The sequence below is a fragment of the Phaseolus vulgaris genome, chromosome 2 (assembly GCF_000499845.2).
Source record: "Phaseolus vulgaris cultivar G19833 chromosome 2, P. vulgaris v2.0, whole genome shotgun sequence".
In the NCBI taxonomy this organism is placed as follows: Eukaryota; Viridiplantae; Streptophyta; class Magnoliopsida; order Fabales; family Fabaceae; genus Phaseolus; species Phaseolus vulgaris.
Window position 1 is genome coordinate 8,008,343 of NC_023758.2, and position 19,157 is coordinate 8,027,499.

At 39.8% G+C, this 19,157-nt stretch overlaps 1 protein-coding gene across 1 annotated transcript; it reads right to left on the bottom strand.

The window, feature by feature from the left end:
• Nucleotides 1-9,608: 9,608 nt before the first annotated feature.
• On the bottom strand, nucleotides 9,609-10,376 carry LOC137808995 (uncharacterized). The gene has a single exon (XM_068610138.1). The coding sequence runs from the start codon at nucleotides 10,374-10,376 to the stop codon at nucleotides 9,609-9,611; it is 768 nt and encodes a 255-aa protein (XP_068466239.1).
• Nucleotides 10,377-19,157: the final 8,781 nt, after the last annotated feature.

The window sequence follows — 19,157 nt, forward strand, 5'->3', positions numbered from 1 at the left end:
CCTTTATTATGCCGACAAACGTTAGATTTAGAGCTAAATAAAGAAAGTCTATTGGTCGGCCTTGACCTTATCAACGAACTAAGAGACAAGTGCAAAATACGAGAAGAAGCGTGCAAAATACGGCGGCGAGAAGGTATAACTCGAAGGTAAAGCCACGAAGCTTTCAGAAAGGGGACTTAGTCTGGCGCATGTGCAGTGACGCTCAGAAGGACGGTGGAAAATTCTCAAGCAATTGGGAAGGTCCATTCCGCATTGTCGATACAACGGCTGGAGGAGCATATTATTTAGAATATTTGTCAGGAAAATCTATACCGAGAACGTGGAATGCCACACATCTCAAATTTTATTACAGTTGATAAATAAAGTTAGTGCACTTTTTCCTTGCTCGGTTGTTTTATCCCTAAGGAGGGTTTTTGGCCGAGAAGGTTTTAACGAGGCACTTTAAAAAATCATCATCTTCCAACACCATACATTATTGTTTTTCCTGAGGTATTCTATCAACACTTAATAACTTAAATGTTATTCACCAATCTTGGTCAGAAATTGATAATTTTAAGTATTAATTAACCGAGCATTCGGTCAGAAATTATAACTCGAATGTTATTCACCAATCTTGGTCAGAAATTAATAATTTTAAGTATTAATTAACCAAGCATTCGGTCATAAATTATAACTCGAATGTTATTCACCAATCTTGGTCAGAAATTAACAATTTTAAGTATTAATTAACCGAGCGTTCGGTCAGAAATTATAACTTAAGTGTTATTTACCAATCTTGGTCAGAAATTAATAATTTTAAGTATTAATTAACCGAGCGTTCAATCAGAAATTATAACTTAAGTGTTATTTACCAATCTTTTTCAGAAATTAATAATTTTAGGTATTATTAACCGAGCGTTCGGTAAGAAATGTTATCCACCAATCTTGATCAGAAATTAATAATTTTAAGTATTGTTAACCGAGCGCTCGGTTAGAATTTATAACTAACGTTACCAATAAATATTGTTCACCGAGTCGTTCGGTCCGTATTTAATAAATTTAATGTTGCTCAATTTTTGATCAAAAATTACTAATTTACTAATTTCTCATATAACACTATTTACACTTTTATTTCCTCATCTAGCACCTTTTTTGTTTTTATTTTCCTATCTAGCACCATTCAAAAGTAAAAAAAAAATTGATAATTTTTATTTTAAATACATTAAAAATATAAATATTTTTAATGTTTAAAATAGTTATTAATTAATAAAGAAATGAGTTTTTACAAAATAAAAATAAAAAAGTAATAAAATAAAAATGTTTAGTTTAAATTGTTTTTTAAGAATGAAGAAAATAAAAAATTAAACCCTACAACATAAAAGTTGAATTTATAAACAAAAATTAGTATTTATTTATTATTATTCATTATGTAATCATGTTAATTTCAAGTAAAAAAATAAAGGACATAATTATAAAAAAATGAAAGTCAAATAGTATTAATTAGTATTGGACACACAGATAATATTGAAGTGTCTAGTCATTTTTAAGCACTGTGTGCACGTGTGCACTTGCATTCAGGGTGTTGAATTTGCACACACTTGTGAATCTGTAGAAAGAGCGCACTTGGGGTTCTGTGGAAAGAATATCAAATAGCACTAGACAACAGTTTTTAAGATGTTTTTATATTTTTACTCTCTCACAATAAAACAAAATATTAAGCAAAGATAAAATAGGAAAACAATTTAGAGCAGTTAAAGTGGGGAATCCCCTTTATATATAGGTATAGATGACAAATATTTTTTTAGAAATAAAATTGACATCTATTTGACATTTGACTCTGTACCAGAAAGAGGCTCGGTCCTCGGTCCTCGGTTCTCGGGTAGGGCAGAGGTCAGCTCGGCCATGGACCTGGAGTCAAGGTAGCGGTGTTGGGCCTGTTTGGTTAATGAGTCTAGTTTTCTAATGATGTGCTATGATTTAAATTCAAGTTGCATGTGTTTAAAGATAAAATATAAAGAGATATTTTATAAAGATATAAGATAAAATATAAAGAGATATTTTATAAAGATATAAGATAAAATATAAAGAGATATTTTATCTGTAGTGATTCTGAAGATAAAAGATAAAGAAATATTTTATCTATTTGTTGCACGTAAAATATCTGTTAATAGATATTGTTAACCCTAAAAAGATAGGGAGGTGTATGTATAACAGAATGTGGCTTGCAGTTTAGCACCTAAAGGTCATTGGTGCATGTGGCAGGTGGTTTTCTGTTAGAGATATAAGGTAATGTGCTTATTTTCAGTTAATATTTGTTTATCTCAAGTGCAATTGCTACATGTGCGGTTATAAAAAATGGTTAAAACCCTAGGTGAAGGTATATTGTTTTTACACACTACACTGAGAATTATTGTTGCTTTTGTGAGCCCTTACTGACTTGAGCGTTGGAGTGCAAACGGCCGTAAGGGCGCCCTCTATCTTTACAAGTAAAAGCATTCAACAACCAAGAGAAATGCAGATTCCAGAGGAGACAGTCGGAGCTTGAACCCGTCGCCAGAGTCAATCGGCAGCCAAGTCACCGACAAGAACATTTGGGACCCACCGTGGGGCCCGATAAAACCTGATCCCATCCACATTTGTGCTCAAAGTTTTTAAGCAAGATGCGGAATGCAAAGATAACGCAGGTTGCGCAGACAACAGAACCAGTGTCAGCAGCGCAACCAGAGCAACTGGCGCAGCCAACACAACCAGTGTAGCCACAACCAATGTCAGTGGGACCAGGAGGAGTCGAGGTTCCCACACTACAACAACTCATGGAGACTATCAGGACTCTCCAAGAGGCCAATGTGTAAATGCGAGAAGAATTGCGCAAGAACAATGAGGATCTGCTCAAAGACATGCAACAACGTGCTTTGCGACCCAATGGGAGCGAGGCTCGGGTGTGCCCGCAAGGGATTGCCCAGAGCCTTTTTCGAGAGCCATCATGGATGAACCAATACCAGCACACTATGTCACGCCTAAGATTACCTTATCAGGAACAAAAGACCACGAGAACCATCTTACAATGTTCAATTCTAAGATGATTATTTCGGGAGGATTAGACGCAGTGCGGTGCAAGATCTTTATGGGCACCTTCACAGGTATAGCGATGTAGTGGTTCAGTGGGCTCCCTGATGGCCACATCACCTCTTTTGCTCATTTCACCAAACTGTTCCGAGAACAATTCTACGCCAATTAGGTCAAATCCCCCGAGTTGTACGACCTCTTCAATGTCAGACAAAAGGAATGAGAGACGTTGAAGGTATATTTGAACAGGTTCTGGGCTCTCACCGTCTGACTTCAAACCCATGACGAGAAGGTGATGGTTACCGCCTTTGAGCAGGGGATTGTGTCAGGACCATTCTGCGACTCCCTAATCAGGAACTTGCCAGAGACTTTTTTAGAGATTAGGCGAAGAGCATTCATACACATCAATGCTGAAGAGGCAGTCGCAGTCAGAAATGACAGTTTGCATTCTCATCCAGTTAAACCAGGGAATACTAGCAAGGCTTCTCGACCTTTGAGGGTCCACAAGACGTCAAGAGTTAGACACGTGCCTTACAAGAGAGGCGAACCCAGGGCAGGGTTCAGGGAAGAGGAGGTCTGCCCTAAATTCAAAATATCTTACAAGGAATTGATAGCCATACCAGCAGTAGTAGAAAAATTGAGGTTCCCCAGTAAGGCTGAGAGGAATTTAGGACCTAAAAGGGATGCTTGGTGTGATTTTCACAAAGGGTTCGGTCATGACATTGAACGATGTTTGGCTTTAGGACGTCATCTAGCATAATTTTTGAATGAAGGGTTCTTAAAGGAGTATTGTGAGGTCGGGCAGGAAGAGCCTCATGGAGACACTTCGGGAAAAGATCCCTCGCACGAGATTCCAGTGTATGGCAAGATAAAAACGATCTCGGGTGGATTCTCAAGAGGAGGGAGCTCAGCCACAGAGCGCAACCGATATGCAAGAGCTGTGATGTTAGTAGAGACGCAGGAACCTGATGATGCACCAAACCCGCCCCTTTACTTTACCAAGACTGATCTGGTAAGGGTGGTCTCTCATGAAAATGACCCGGTCGTGATCTCTGTTGTGACCATAGGAAGGCGAGTGCACCGAGTTCTTATTGACCAAGAAAGATCGGATGACGTGATGTTTTGGTCGACATTCGTCAATCTGTGACTGTCCCCTGACCAGTTGAGACCGCATGATAAGTGTTTGGTGGGCTTCGTAGGGGACCAAGTGGAGATGCGAGGGTACATCGATTAGATAACCACTTTCTCTGATGAGGAAGTTGCACGAACTATAGTTGCCAGGTACATTGTTGTAAATATCCCTTCCGCTTATAACCTGCTTTTGGGTAGACCTTATATAAACAGGTTAGGTGTCGTGGCTTCAACCAAGCATATGAAGATGAAGTTGCCATCTTTGGAAGGGAAAGTAATTACCATCAAGTATGACCAGAAAGTTGCTCGAAAGTGTTATGAGAGGAGCCTGAAGAACAGAAGAGAGAAGCCATATTAGAGGGCGAGCTCTCACTTTGAAAGCCCATTCGTACTAGCTGGAGAACAGGTTTTCTCCCAAGTGGCAAGATAGTACCGAGCAATTGAACTGCCGGGAAATGGTGCATACATGTTAGAAACACTGATGGGGGAACCTAGTCCTCGGGCTTGGAATGTCACTAACCTCAAGTTTTATTGTTGTTAAGCTGAATTATATTGTTGAATAGTGCAGTGCTATAAGGTAGCGCTCTTTTTCCCTTAAAGAGGGTTTTTTAATGGGGCCATCTAATAAATGTTGCTTATGATGCATTATTGTTGTTGTGGCTTATTGTTGCTTTACATATTGTTTAATTTGTGAGCAAGTGCATAAACGAGTTATCCAGAGACGTAGGTAAGTCGCCTAAGCCGGTGTCACATGGGTTGTAGGTGCTCTACAGGATGAGCAAGTTACACAAAAGTGCTATCCAGAGACGTAGGTAAGTCGCCTATGTCGGTGTCACCCGGGTTGTAGGTGCTCTACAGGATGAGCAAGTTACATAAAAGTGTTATCCAGAGACGTAGGTAAGTTGCCTAAGCCGGTGTCACCCAGGCTGTAGGTGCTCTGTAGGATGAGCAAGTGCGTAGATAAGCTATCCTGAGACGCAGGTAAGTCGCCTAAGTCAGTATCACCCGAGCTTTAAATGCTCTGCAGGATAAGCAAGAGCATAAATTTGGCTAAGTGTAGGATATGTCAACATGATTGATGCCATGTGAGAACTAGACACTGTGAGGGATGAGCAAGTTGTGCAGGTGCCCGTGATCACCCGAGCTGGACGCTCTGTGAGATGATTTCGAGTTGCATAGTTTAATTGTCTAGTGGTACGCTGGCAAGTGCCTTGCAAAAGTTGATGACGACGAGGGCACGTGACCAAGCAGAAAGCTGAGCTAGCATGTTGAAAGAATCACCATGCACAAAAGGGCACAATTATCCGAACATGCACCACATGGAGCAATACTTGGCGAGATCAAGGTAGGATGCCTCTGGATGCGCCACATTCGAGCATTAGCATGTAGTGGCTATGGAAAACGGTTCAGTAAAGGCCAAAGCACTTGAAAGCCTATTCGCTTAGCCAAGCTCAACTCGAGCCTAGGGAGCTTGTGTACTGGACAGGGGCTCGGTCTTCGGTCTTGGACCAGCTACTACTCGGTTCTCGGGTAGGGCAGAGGTCAGCTCGACCATGGATCTGGAGTCAAGGTATAGTTTTCTAATGATGTGTTATGATTTAAATTCAAGTTGCATGTGTTTAAAGATAAAATATAAAGAGATATTTTATAAAGATATAAGATAAAATATAAAGAGTTATTTTATAAAGATATAAGATAAAATATAAAGAGATATTTTATAAAGATATAAGATAAAATATAAAGAGATATTTTATCTGTTGTGATTATGGAGATAAAAGATAAATAGATATTTTATCTGTTTGCTGCACGTAAAATATCTGTTAATAGATATTGTTAACCCTAAAAAGATAGGGAGGTGTATGTATAACAGAATGTGGCTTGCAGTTTAGCACCTAAAGGTCATTGGTGCATGTGAGAGGTGGTTTTCTGTTAGAGATATAAGATATTGTGCTTATTTTCAGTTAATATTTGTTTATCTCAAGTGCAATTGCTACATGTGCAGTTATAAAAAGGGCTTGAAACCCTAGGTGAAGGTACGCTGTTTTTACATACTACACTGAGAATTATTGTTGCTTTTGTGAGCCCTTACTGACTTGAGCGTCGGAGTGCAAACACCCTTTGTCTATACAGGTAAAAGCATTTAACAACCAAGAGAATTGTAGATTCCATAGGAGACAGGCGGAGCTTGAACCCGTCGCAGAGTTAACCAGCAACCAAGTCACCGACAAAAACAGACTCAATCAATAAAAAAATGCAGTTAACAAAAATGTTATTACTGCTTCATACTATGATTTTATTTTCATTGGTGATAATCTGCATTGAATAATCGGTAAATTTATCATGTATTACTACTATCTTAGCTATGTTTTGATAAAATTTATGTGTTTTCCTACATGTATTCGTATTTATTAAAATGAACTTAAATTTATATCGATAATATAAGTGTGTGAATAATAATATTGTTTATTAAATTTTAATATTAAACATAATTATATATAAATGATAAAAATAAAAAATACAAATATACAGACACGTTAGTGCCTGTGTTCCCACTAGTATATTGTTTATATTAATTTAGTATGTTTATTTTTATTTATTTATTAGCATATGTTAGTGATTATTTCTTATATATTTGTGATTCTTTTATTTATTTTGTCATTTACATTTATATATATAAATAAACACAAATCATAAATTATTAAATGTCATACTTAAATAAAAATTTACAATAAATAAAATTTCTAAATTATTTAAAATTTTAAACAAATAAAAATCCCAATTTATTTAATGTCCTACTTAAATAAAATATCTCTAGAATAAATAAAATTCTTAAATTATTTAAAATATTAATAAATAATAATTCTAAATTATTTAATGCCCTGCTTAAATGAAATTTTTAAATAAATAAAATTTCTAAAATATTCAAAATCCTAAATAAATACAAATCATAACTTATTTTATGTCATACATAAATAAAATTTCAAAAGTTTTAAAAAATCCTAAATAAATACAAAATCAAAAATTATTTTATTTTCTACTTAAATAAAAATATAAAATAAATGAAATTTGAAAGTTTTCAAAATCCTAATTAAATAAAAATCCAAAAATTTGTATTTTCATTTTTAGATAAAAATCGAAAATCAATAAAATTTCTAAATTAATCAAATTTCTAAATAAATCCGTATCCTAAATTATTTAATGTTATTCTTAGATAAAAATCTAAAATTAATAAATTTTTACGTTTTCTAAATTCTTAAATAAATAAAAATCCTAAATTATTTTATTCCCCACTTAAATAATAATCTCAAATAAATAAAATTTCTAAAATTAATTATTCGTATATGCTCATGTTTATTTGTTATATATTGCAGGGATTTCATCATGCTGTGCATGACCTTCTTAATTATTGATCTTCACCCGACTCGTGGTCGGAATCCCTTCCAGTTATACTGCAGAGATTTCATCATGCAGTGCATGACCTTCTTAATTATTGATCTTCACCCGACTCGTAGTCGGAATCCCTTCCAGTTATACTGCAAGAATTTCATCATGCAGTGCATGGCCTTCTTAATTATTGATCTTTTCCCGACTCGTGGTCGGAATCCCTTCCAATTATACTGCAAGAATTTCATCATGTAGTGCATGACCTTCTTAATTATTGATCTTTGCCCGATTCGTGGTCGGAATCCCTTCCAGATATACTGCAGGCATTTCATCATGCACCGCATGACCTTTTTAATTATTGATTTTCATCCGACTCGTGGTCGGAATCCCTTCCAGTTGTGCTGGAGGATTTTCATCATACAGTGCATGACCTTTTTAAAATATCTCTCCACTGACCATATACGGTTGTATTAAATCATCTATCATATCAAATCACATCATTTATATCTCTTCAAAATAACATGATCATATCATGATAGATCTTAAGTAAGTTTTATATCATAACATCAATTTCAAAACATAACATCATCACAAATCTTTATGTAAAAAACATAAGTTTAGAAGATAACACCATCATAAGTTTAGAACATAAATTTTTACCGCTACCATGTTGTCCGACCTCCTTTTGATCAAAGATTCTCCGAACGATCCTGACCGCATACCCCTTATAAAGGCTTCCACGAATAATCGTTTATTCGGCTGAGGAATCTGTACCATCACCTCGCTGAATCGACACAAGAATTGCTTTATAGACTCCTTCTTTGCTTGCTTTACTTTAAATAAATCTGCTACCTCCAAAGGTTTCGCTTTGTTTGCTGAAAAATGAGATATAAATAATCTCGAGAATACTTTGAACGAAGTTACTGACCTTTCCGGTAAACTGCTAAACCAATCCAGCATCGTTCCTACTAGCGTACCTGCGAACATCTTACACCTCAGGGCGTCTGTCCCTCCACATATCAGATCTGGGTTCTAAAGATTTTTAAATGGGCTCCTAGGTCTTGCTTTCCCGCAAACACACTTATTTTGGGAAAACATAATCCGTTGAGGTTTGCTCTCTCAGAATTTCTTCTGAAAATGGCTGAAAATCCCAATCAACATCATTCCCTTCTTCCGATTGGACTATCAACTGTTGATCCAAACGGTGTTCAAGTTCTTCATTCCTTCTCTGTAAACGATCCTGAACTCTCAGTGATTCTTCCAACGTTTCCCTTGCTTGGATGCTTTCCCTTCTCATCTCCTCTTGGACTCTTCTTCTTCTTCTTCTTCTTCTTCTTCTTCTTCTTCCTCCTCTTCTTCCTCTTCTTCCTCTTTTTCTTCTTCTTCTTCTTCTTCTTCTTCTTCTTCTTCCTCTTCTTCCTCTTCTTCCTCTTCTTCCTCTTCTCCCTCTTCTCCCTCTTCTCCCTCTTCTTCTTCTTCTTCTTCTTGTGGGAGGTCGGCCGATACTTGCGATGTTAATCGAGCAAGTTTGGCGGTCGATCTCGGCAGGGGATTCCGATCTGAGATGTTGTAGAAGAACTTTGTCAATATTTTGATGAAAATGCCTCGTTAAAACCTCCCTGGTCGGGTAAGGAAAGAGTGCGTGACTTTATTGATTTTAGCTGTAGTAGAATTTGAGGTGCGTGGCATTCCACGTTCTCGGTACAATTTTTCCCGAAAGCCATTCCAAATTATAAGCCCCCACTTGTGCGACTTCTCGGACTCGGAAAGGCCCCTCCCAGTTGGATGAGAATTTTCCTTCATTTTTTCTCGCATCGCTGCGCATTCTCCAAACGAGGTCGCCCTTCTGAAAACTCCTTGGCTGGACCTTTGTGTTGTACCGTCTGGATCTCGGCCAGAATGTACTCGGCCCGTTTGTTGGTGATGCACTTCAGTAGGGGGGTCGAGTAACCTCTCCGGTACAAATCTTCGTTGATCATGGTATACCGGGCACATTGTTGCTTCATCGCCTTTTCTTGGTCGGCCTTGCATGTGCCAGTCGTTAGGTACTAGATGACGGGTGTCATCCAATTGTCAGCCTCGGCCTCTTCTATAGCCAGACAGTCGGCCTCAACCTCAGTCACACTGGGGTGTCTCAGCCATATTTGTATGACTGACCTCTGGTGGCTCTTCTTCTTGGTAACCGACAGCTTGGACAGGATGTCGGCCCTTTTGTTGTCCTCCCTCGGTATGTGTTCCAAGGGTGCTTTGCTGAAGCGAGCGATGCTATTTTTGGCCGCGTGGTAGTACTGCTGCAGTAGAGGCTCTTTAACTTCGAACTCCCTATTGACTTGGCCGACCATCACTTGGGAGTCGCTTTTGCATGTGACTTCACATGCTCCCATGTCGTAGGCTAGGTTCAGCCCAGCGAGCAAGGCCTCGTACTCGGCCTGGTTGTTGGTCGCCCGGAATCCGAATTGGAGGGTTTGTTCCAGGAAGAGGTCGCCCGACCCCTCCAGGACGACTCTCGCTCCACAGACTGTTTTATTTGAGGAGCCGTCCACATAGAGCGTCCACCCACCCGAGAGGGTGGGTAGTGGTGTTAGCTCGGCCGAGAAGTCGGTCAGGCATTGAGACTTGATGGCACCCCTCGGTTCGTAGCGTATGTCGAACTTGGAGAGTTCAACTGACCATCCTATCATCCTCCCTTCAAGGTCCGGCTTAGACAAAATTTTAAAAATAGGGTAGTCGGTTCTTACAGTTATTGAGTGATTTTGGAAGTAGGGGCGCATCCGTCTTGCTGTGAGGACTAGGGCGAGGGTCACCTTCTCTATCATCTGGTACCTGGTCTCGGCCGAGTGGAGGGTTCGGCTGACGAAGTACACCAGTCGTTCCTCGCCCTCAATCTCTTGTACCAGGGCAGCGCTGACTGCTTCCTCCGAGACTACCAGATACACAAGGATCGGGTGGTCGGGTCTCGGCTTCTGGATGACGGCCGGGGATGTGAGGAACTCCTTGAACTGTTTGAAGATTTCCTTGCATTGGTTGTCCCAGGCGAATTTTTTGCCCTTTCAGAGCAGCTGGACCATCAGCCTCGTCCTCTCGGCCAAGCGGGGGACGAACCGGGAGAGGACGGTCAGCCGTCCTAGGAGTTGTTGTACCTCTTTCACATTGTTTGGACTTCTCATGTTGAGTATGGCCTGGCATTTGTCGGGGTTGGCCTCTATTCCTCGGTGGGTGAGCATGAAGCCTAGGAACTTCCCTCCCTCAACCCCAAAGGTACATTTTTCGGGGTTGAGCTTAATGTTGACTCCCCTTAAGGCCCTGAAGACCTCGTCCAGGTCCTTCAGATGTTGATCGAATGAGTCGGACTTCACGACTATGTCGTCCACGTACACTTCTACCGCCCGGCCGATTAGGCCTTTGAAGATTTTGTCCATGAGGCGCTGGTAGGTCGCCCCTGCGTTCTTAAGGCCAAATGGCATGACCTCGTAACAGTAGTTGGCGTCGGTCGTCATGAAGGCCGTTTTTTCCTTGTCCCTGGGGTGCATGCTTATCTGGTTATAGCTAGAGTAAGCGTCCAGGAAGTTCATAATCTTGTGGCCGACTGCCCCGTCCACCAGTCGGTCAATGTTCGGGAGAGGGTAGGTGTCCTTCGGACATGCGCTGTTGATGTTTCTGTAGTCGACGCACATCCTCCAGTTACCGTTTGGTTTGGTGACCATAACGACGTTGGCCAGCCATGTCGTGTATCGGGCCTCCCTTATGAAGCCGGCCGACAGGAGCTTGTCGGCCTCCTCCTTCGCCACGAGTCGCTTTTCGTCACCCAAGTCCTTCTTCTTTTGGGAGATCGGGCGGGCTTCCTTGAATATTGACAATCGATGGGTGATGACGTCTGGGCTCACCCCAGCATGTCGACCGGCGTCCATGCAAACATGTCGATATTCTTTTTCAGCGCGGCGTGCATGATCTCGGCCTCGGCCGCTGCCAAGGTTGTTCCTACAGTCGTGTTGTGCTCTTCGTCGAGGAGGGGGACTCTCCTTAGCTCCTCTCTCGCCTCCAACCTGCCCTTGGTCGCCCGGGGGTCGAGATCTACCAACGCCACGGTTGGCTCGATCTTCCTCGGTCGATCCTTCCTGGGAGAGCAGTCCTTTCGGGAGGACTTTCTCACCCTGAAGGGAGAGGTGTCGGCCCTTAAAGGCTCCACCCAAAGGCTCTCGGCGTAGCACTCTCGTGCTTCTTTCTGGTCTACATGGACCGTGAGAATGTCCCCTGTCCTCGAAGGGAATTTCATTGCGAGGTGAGGGGTTGATATTATGGCCATCAGCCGGTTGATGGATGGTCGGCCAAGGAGGATGTTGTAGGAGGTGTTGGCGTTGATGAACAGGTATCGAATTTTGATGGTCCTGGTGTTCTTCCCTCTCCAAAGGTGGTATACAATTCGATGTAACCCTTGGTACCTACCCTCTCGCCCGAGAATCCTACCACGTGGTCGTCGTATGGCATCATCTCGGCCTCGGCTATCCTCATGGCCTTCAAAGTTTTCCAGTAGAGGATGTCTACCGAACTTCCTTGGTCCACAAGGGTCTTCCGTATGGTGAATCGATCTATATCGACCGCTATCACCATTGGGTCGTCCTGCTAGCGGTAGTCTACGCCCTTAAAGTCCTCGTCCGTGAACGTGATGGGTGGCATCCTCGGTCGGAATGCCACCGCGTTTACCTGGTGTACTGCCCGGAGGTTGATGTGATTCCAATAGCCACATAGAACAAGATTCTTGACACTTTGAGGAATCACCTTGAGCTGGAAAATGTAGAGGCACTTTCTTAGAAGTTGGATCATGGTTCTAAGATCAAGAACTCACCAATAACAAGTACCAAATCCCAAACTCATTTGGATGAACCAAATATTGTCAAATTGAATCAACAAAGGAATAGAAACTAGATTAACCGAACAGAATTAAGCTACTAAACAAAAGAACCGAACAGAATTTAAAAACAAAACAGAATATAGGTGCTGAAAATAGAAAAACCGAAAGCTAGACAACTCAAAACACAAGGTAACATGAACAATTGAAGAAGAAGAAAGGAAGGAGAAGAGAATGCTCATGAAGATGGAAGATAGGTTGGATGATCACACCACTAGAAGTATGGATGCTCCTAGATGAGTGTGGAAGCCGCCACTTGAGGAAACCATGGTCCTTCAAGATAAGACTAGAGAAGAAGCTCAAAGCTCTCCAAATGCTCACTCCAATTTTGAGTATAGTTTCTTTAGATAAATTCAAATCTGAAATTTACAAGGAAGGCACCTCTATTTATAGCCTAAGGTGCTGAAAAAGAAAGCTAAAACAATTCAAAATTCCCTCCTAATTCAAACTAGAACCGGCGCCTATTTGCAAAGCAAGGAAGGTGTGATCCTTTCCTTCACTTTGGCACCCCCTATTCTACTTCTACACCTATCTACTAATACACCCCCCTAAAGCTCCTAACTAAAGCCTAAAAGATGCTATAACAAAAGAGGTTTCTAAGGTTTCCCTCTAAGCACCTTCAACTAAAGACACTACAAAAAGAGAAAATAAATGTCCTCTAGCTCCCAAGGCTTTGAACATGCTTCTTGTAATCCTTTGAGGTGGACTTTGACCTCCATGGGCGTCCTCCATTTGTGCCTCCACCTCTTCTTGAGCTTGATGAGTGGCCTCCATGTTCTCTTGGGCTTGATCTCCATCATACTCCCCGAGTTGGAGAGAATTCGACCACGAATTCTGGAGACCTACAGAAAAAGGAGTTAGATCGCTGACATTAAAAGTATGACTACCTAAGAATGTATCAGGCATATCTAACTCATAAGCATTGTCATTAATCCTCTTGAGGACTTGGAAAGGTCCATCCCCTCGAGGCATTAGTTTGGACTTCCTTTGAGTAGGAAAACGATCCTTCCTCAAGTGAAGCCAAACCCAATCGCCCTCATCAAACAACAATGCTTTTCTCCTCTTATTGGCAAGTTCAGCATACTTGCCAACCTTCTTCTCAATTCTCTTCTTGATGTCTTTATGCAAAGTTTTCACAAAAGAAGCCTTTTCATCCCCATCTTTGCACAAGACATCGTCAAGAAGGGGAATAGGAAGAAGATCAAGAGGTGTTAGGGGATTAAACCCATAGACCACCTCAAAAGGAGAATGGGAGGTGGTAGAATTTACTACTCGGTTATATGCAAACTCAACATGGGGTAGTAAATTCTCCCACACTCTAGGATTCCCCGAAATAAAGCATCTCAATAGTTGTCCCAAAGTTCTATTCACCACCTCGGTTTGACCATCGGTTTGTGGGTGGCAAGTGGTAGAAAATAAAAGCTTAGTTCCAAGCTTGCCCCACAAGGTCTTCCAAAAGTGACTCAAGAACTTAGGATCTCTATCGGACACTATAGACCTAGGAATCCCATGCAAGCGAACCACTTCTTGGAAGAAGAGGTTTGCAATGTGGCATGCATCATCCACTTTGTGGCAAGGAATAAAGTGAGCCATCTTTGAAAAACGATCCACTACCACAAAAATGGAGTCCTTTCCCTTTGATGTCTTGGGTAAGCCTAAGATGAAATCCATAGATATATCTACCCAAGGCATTGAAGGGATAGGAAGAGGAGTATAAAGACCATGGGGATGCATTTTAGATTTAGCTTTGCGGCAAGCTATGCATTTATCACACAAACTATGAACATGTTTATGCATATGAGGCCAAAAGAAATGTTCATGCAACACATCCAAAGTTTTAGCAACCCCAAAATGTCCCATTAAGCCCCCCTCATGAGCTTCTCTAACAAGAGATAATCTAATAGAGCATTGGGGAACACAAAGACGTTTTCCTTTAAAAAGAAAGCCATCTTGAATAAAAAAATCTTTGTGTCCTCCCTTAAGACACTCTTGATAGAGGAGAGAAAAATCAAGGTCATCATGATAAAGTTCCTTAATGTGATCAAAACCAAGATATTGAGAGGTTAAAAGATTTAGCAAGGTGTATCTTCTAGAAAGAGCATCCGCCACAATATTTATTTTGCCTTGCTTGTGTTTGATCACATAAGGAAATTGCTCAATGAATTCCACCCACTTAGCATGCCTCTTGTTAAGTTTGTTTTGGCTTTTCAAATATTTAAGAGATTCATGATCACTATGTATCACAAACTCTTTGGGAAAAAGATAGTGTTGCCAAGTAAACAAAGCCCTAACAAGTGCATATAATTCTTTATCATAGGTGGAATAGTTGATATGACTTCCCTTCAATTTCTCACTAAAATAGGCTATGGGGTGGCCCTCTTGAAGGAGAACAGCCCCAATACCTATGCTTGAAGCATCACACTCAATCTCAAATGTCTTAGTGAAATTAGGAAGGGCCAAGATGGGAGCATTAGTCAATTTTTCTTTCAAAGTATCAAAAGCATTTTGTTGTGCTTCTCCCCAATGAAAGACCACATCCTTTTTCACTATGTCATTGAGTGGTGCGGCAATGGTACCAAAGTTTGGGACAAATCTTCTATAGAAAGAAGCAAGCCCATGAAAACTTCGGACCTCATTCAAAGATTTCGGTGTAGGCCAATTTTGAATGGCCACCACCTTGGTTTTGTCCACATGGACCCCTTTACAACTCACAACAAACCCTAGAAATTCTATATGATCAAGAGCAAACATACATTTAGCAAGGTTAGCATACAAATGTTCCTTCCTAAGGGTTTCCAAAACTTGCCTAACATGCAACCTATGGTCATTCAAAGATAAGCTATAAATGAGAATGTCATCAAAGTAAACCACAACAAACTTACCAATGAAAGGTCTAAGAACATGATGCATGAGGCGCATGAAGGTACTTGGTGCATTAGTTAAACCAAAAGGCATAACTAACCACTCATATAAACCAAAGTTGGTCTTAAAAGCCGTCTTCCATTCATCACCCGGTTTGATATGGATTTGATTGTAGCCGCTTTTAAGATCAATCTTTGAGAAGATTTTTGAACCATGTAATTCATCCAACAAATCATCTAGTCTAGGTATGGGATGCCTATACTTAATGGTTATGTTATTGATGGCCCTACAATCCGAACACATTCGCCATGTGCCATCCTTTTTTGGCACTAAGATGATAGGCATAGCACAAGGACTCATGCTATCTTGCACCCACCCTTTTTCAATCAAAGCCTCAACTTGTTGGCGAATTTCCTTGGTTTCACTTGGATTGGTCCTATATGCGGGACGATTTGGTAAAGAAGAGCCCGGTATCAAATCAATTTGGTGCTCAATCCCTCTCAAAGGTGGAAGTCCATTTGGAGGATCTTGAAACACATCTTTGAACTCTTCTACCAAATTTTCCAAGCAATGAGGACTATCAACAAGTGTTTCTATGCTAAGAGTTCTAGGGATGGCTAAAAAAAGAGGATGATGAGCCACTATTTCCCTTTCAATGTCACGCCTAGACACAAGGAGTGTAGGCTTAGAACTCTTATCTTTTTTATCTTTTTTATCTTTTTCACTCTCCCTCTTTTTCTTCATGATAACTTGGTCCTCATGGACTTCTCTTGGAGAGAGAGATTTTAAAGTAACCTTGTGACCATGGAATTCAAAAGAGAATTTGTTGGTAAAGCCATCATGTAAAACTTTTCTATCAAATTGCCAAGGCCTTCCCAAAAGAACATGAGTGGCTTCCATGGGCACAAGATCACATAATACCTCATCTTTGTATTTTCCAATGGAGAAATGGATGAGGACTTGTTTATTAACAATTATTTCTCCTACTTCACTAAGCCATTGTAACTTATAGGGCTTTTTGTATGAGAGATAGTAGGCAATCCAAGCTTATCTACTACTCTTGTACTAGCCACATTTGCACAACTACCCCCATCCACTATCAAGGAACAAATGTTGTTTTGAATAAGACATCTTGTATGGAAAATATTTTCCCTTTGACTTTCATCAAAAGGTTGTGAAACTTGTCCAAGAAGTCTTCTCACAACTAACAAATCCCCTTCAAGTGGACATTCGCTCTCTTCCTCACTAGATGCATGAGAATGCAATGAATGCTTTGAAGAATCCGAATCATGCTCACTAACTACAATGCCCTCATGCATGTACATACTTCGTTTGGAAGGACAATTTGCAGCAATATGACCATAACCCATACATTTAAAGCATTTAGTGTTAGATGTTCTAGTGGGAGACTTAGGTCTAGATGTTGATGGCTTAGATTCCTTGGGTTTGAAAGAAGAATCTTTGGAAGGATGTTTAGAAAAAGAAGTTTTGTTTCTCCAAGACTTGGAGTAGTATCCATTATTGGAAGCATTTTTAAAAGAGTTTTTCTTAGCAAGTTGGGCTTCCACCTTCATTGCAAGATGAACTAAAGAGCCCAATGATGAATACTCTTGTAACTCAACAATGTCTTGGATATCCTTCCTAAGACCACTCACAAACCTAGCAACCATGGCTTCTTCACTTTCTTCTAATTCAATTTTAAGCACAAGCGTCTCAAGCTCCTTATAATATTCATCCACATTTAGCGTGCCTTGTTGAAACCGTTGGAGTCTCAACATGAGGTCTTTCCTAAAATGTGGGGGCACAAACCTAGCGCGCATATGATCCTTTAAAGAGTTCCAAGAGTCCACGGGAGGACCCTTGTGATAGATAATGTCCTTTACAATTCCATGCCACCATTTCATGGCATAATCACTAAACTCTAGGGTGGCTAGCTTGAGCTTATGCTCATCTTGGATCTCATGGATCTCAAAAATTTGTTCACACTTAGCCTCCCAATCTAAATACACATTTGGATCACTAGAACCATTAAAGCAAGGTAGTTTGACCGAAGGAAGCTTGGACTTTGCATCATGGTAGAAGCCATTGCCGTAGTGAATTCTTTCCCCTTGGTGATGATGTCTTTGTCCATGGACTTGGGGTGGAGGTCTCCTTCTCCTATGCTCATCTTCACGGCCAACATCATTTGAAGAAGCTCTTGAAGATGGTCTATGAGAATGATGTCCATCATGGATAGAAGGAGATGGTCTAGTTTGTTGGACCTCCATCTTTTGCAATTTCTCCTCCAACCTTCTAATTGTTCTTTGAGCTTCATGTAATTCACCAAGAATGGAAGCTTTGGAAGGAGAATTCTGCTTGTAGGATGCATCACTTGAAGATCCAGCCATTTGTAATTAAAAAACAGCAAACACACAAAACAGCAAACAAGTTAAAAATTAGCAAAAACAGTGAGCTTTGCACTTGAAACTGCCGAAGTGAATTTAAGGCTGAAAAAGATATCACTCTCAAAGAAATAATGTTCTTGCTCCAATCTGATCTTGAGGCCTTGGAATCCTCAAATGAAATATGTCAAAGCAAGCACACCAATCTTAAGAGCAAACCACCACAAAACCAAAGAAACAATAAAGACAAACAAGAAAAGGTATAAGCAAGGAAAAGGTAATTGCAAAAGGAATACTATATGTAAGACAAACTCAAAGAATAAGAATGAAAGACAATCAAGAAAATAAAGAACTCAATGAGAAAAGTAGGCACACAAAAGAATACCTAAGGAAAAGCACTAGAGGAGATGAAGAAAAAAAAAAATTTAGCTACTGGAAAATTTTTTTTTTATGCAAACTGTGTTTGATATTCACTGATTTAACTGGAACGTTGTAGAGCGAACTGGATTATGAAATTTATACCACAGAAACTTCAAGATGTTAACTCAAAAATGGCACTGGAATCAATTAAAAACAGTAAGCCAATTGAGAGAAATAAATTTTTTAAAATCACTGCCAGATTACCGTATTTTTTTCGGCAGGAATGTACACTTTTTTTATTTTATTTATCATTTTTTGTGTACTTCATATTTTTGAATGATTCTTTTTTTCTATTCTTTTCTAACACTTTGAATATCTCAAATCCAGAATTTCAGAATTTTACAGTACGTAAATCAGTTGCAATAAGGAAAAACAGTAAGCACTCTTTTCAGAAACAGAGGAATCCTAATAGGAATAAAAAACAGAATGATGAACTAGCAAAGACATAATAGAAAATGATGTAGTGGAACTTGTATAGGTCTAGAATACAAGTATGAACTCAATTCTAAAAAGAAAATGCACAAAGGATCAACATCAATTCAGAAAAAAAATTATATGACACCAAAGCAAGAAACAATCAAAACAATAAAAGTACTACTAGAAGTAATGACATATATGGAATAACATGACTAAGACAAAACTTGACATGATTCAAAAATTAAAAGACACAACACAAATTGTAACAAGTGAAAGGAAGCTTTAAGGTAAACTCTAGGAAGGATAATGCCATTCCAAAAGAGCAACCATACTCATAAGAATTATGAGTGCCATAAACCTTTCCTCAAACACTTGGAGCAAAAGAAAAACAGCAAGAAAACTCAATTAAAATTCTAAAACAGAAACTTAAATTGCAAGAAAATTAAAGAGCTCTTGAAATAAAGTGCACACAACTCAACAATTAAACAAGAATGAACCTAAGACTCATGATACCACATGATGTGATTCCAATAGCCACATAGAACAAGATTCTTGACACTTTGAGGAATCACCTTGAGCTGGAAAATGTAAAGGCACTTTCTTAGAAGTTG

Coding starts and splice junctions, on each gene's coding strand:
- LOC137808995 (XM_068610138.1), bottom strand. CDS start 10,376: ATGATAGAGAAGGTGACCCTCGCCCTAGTCCTCACAGCAAGACGGATG.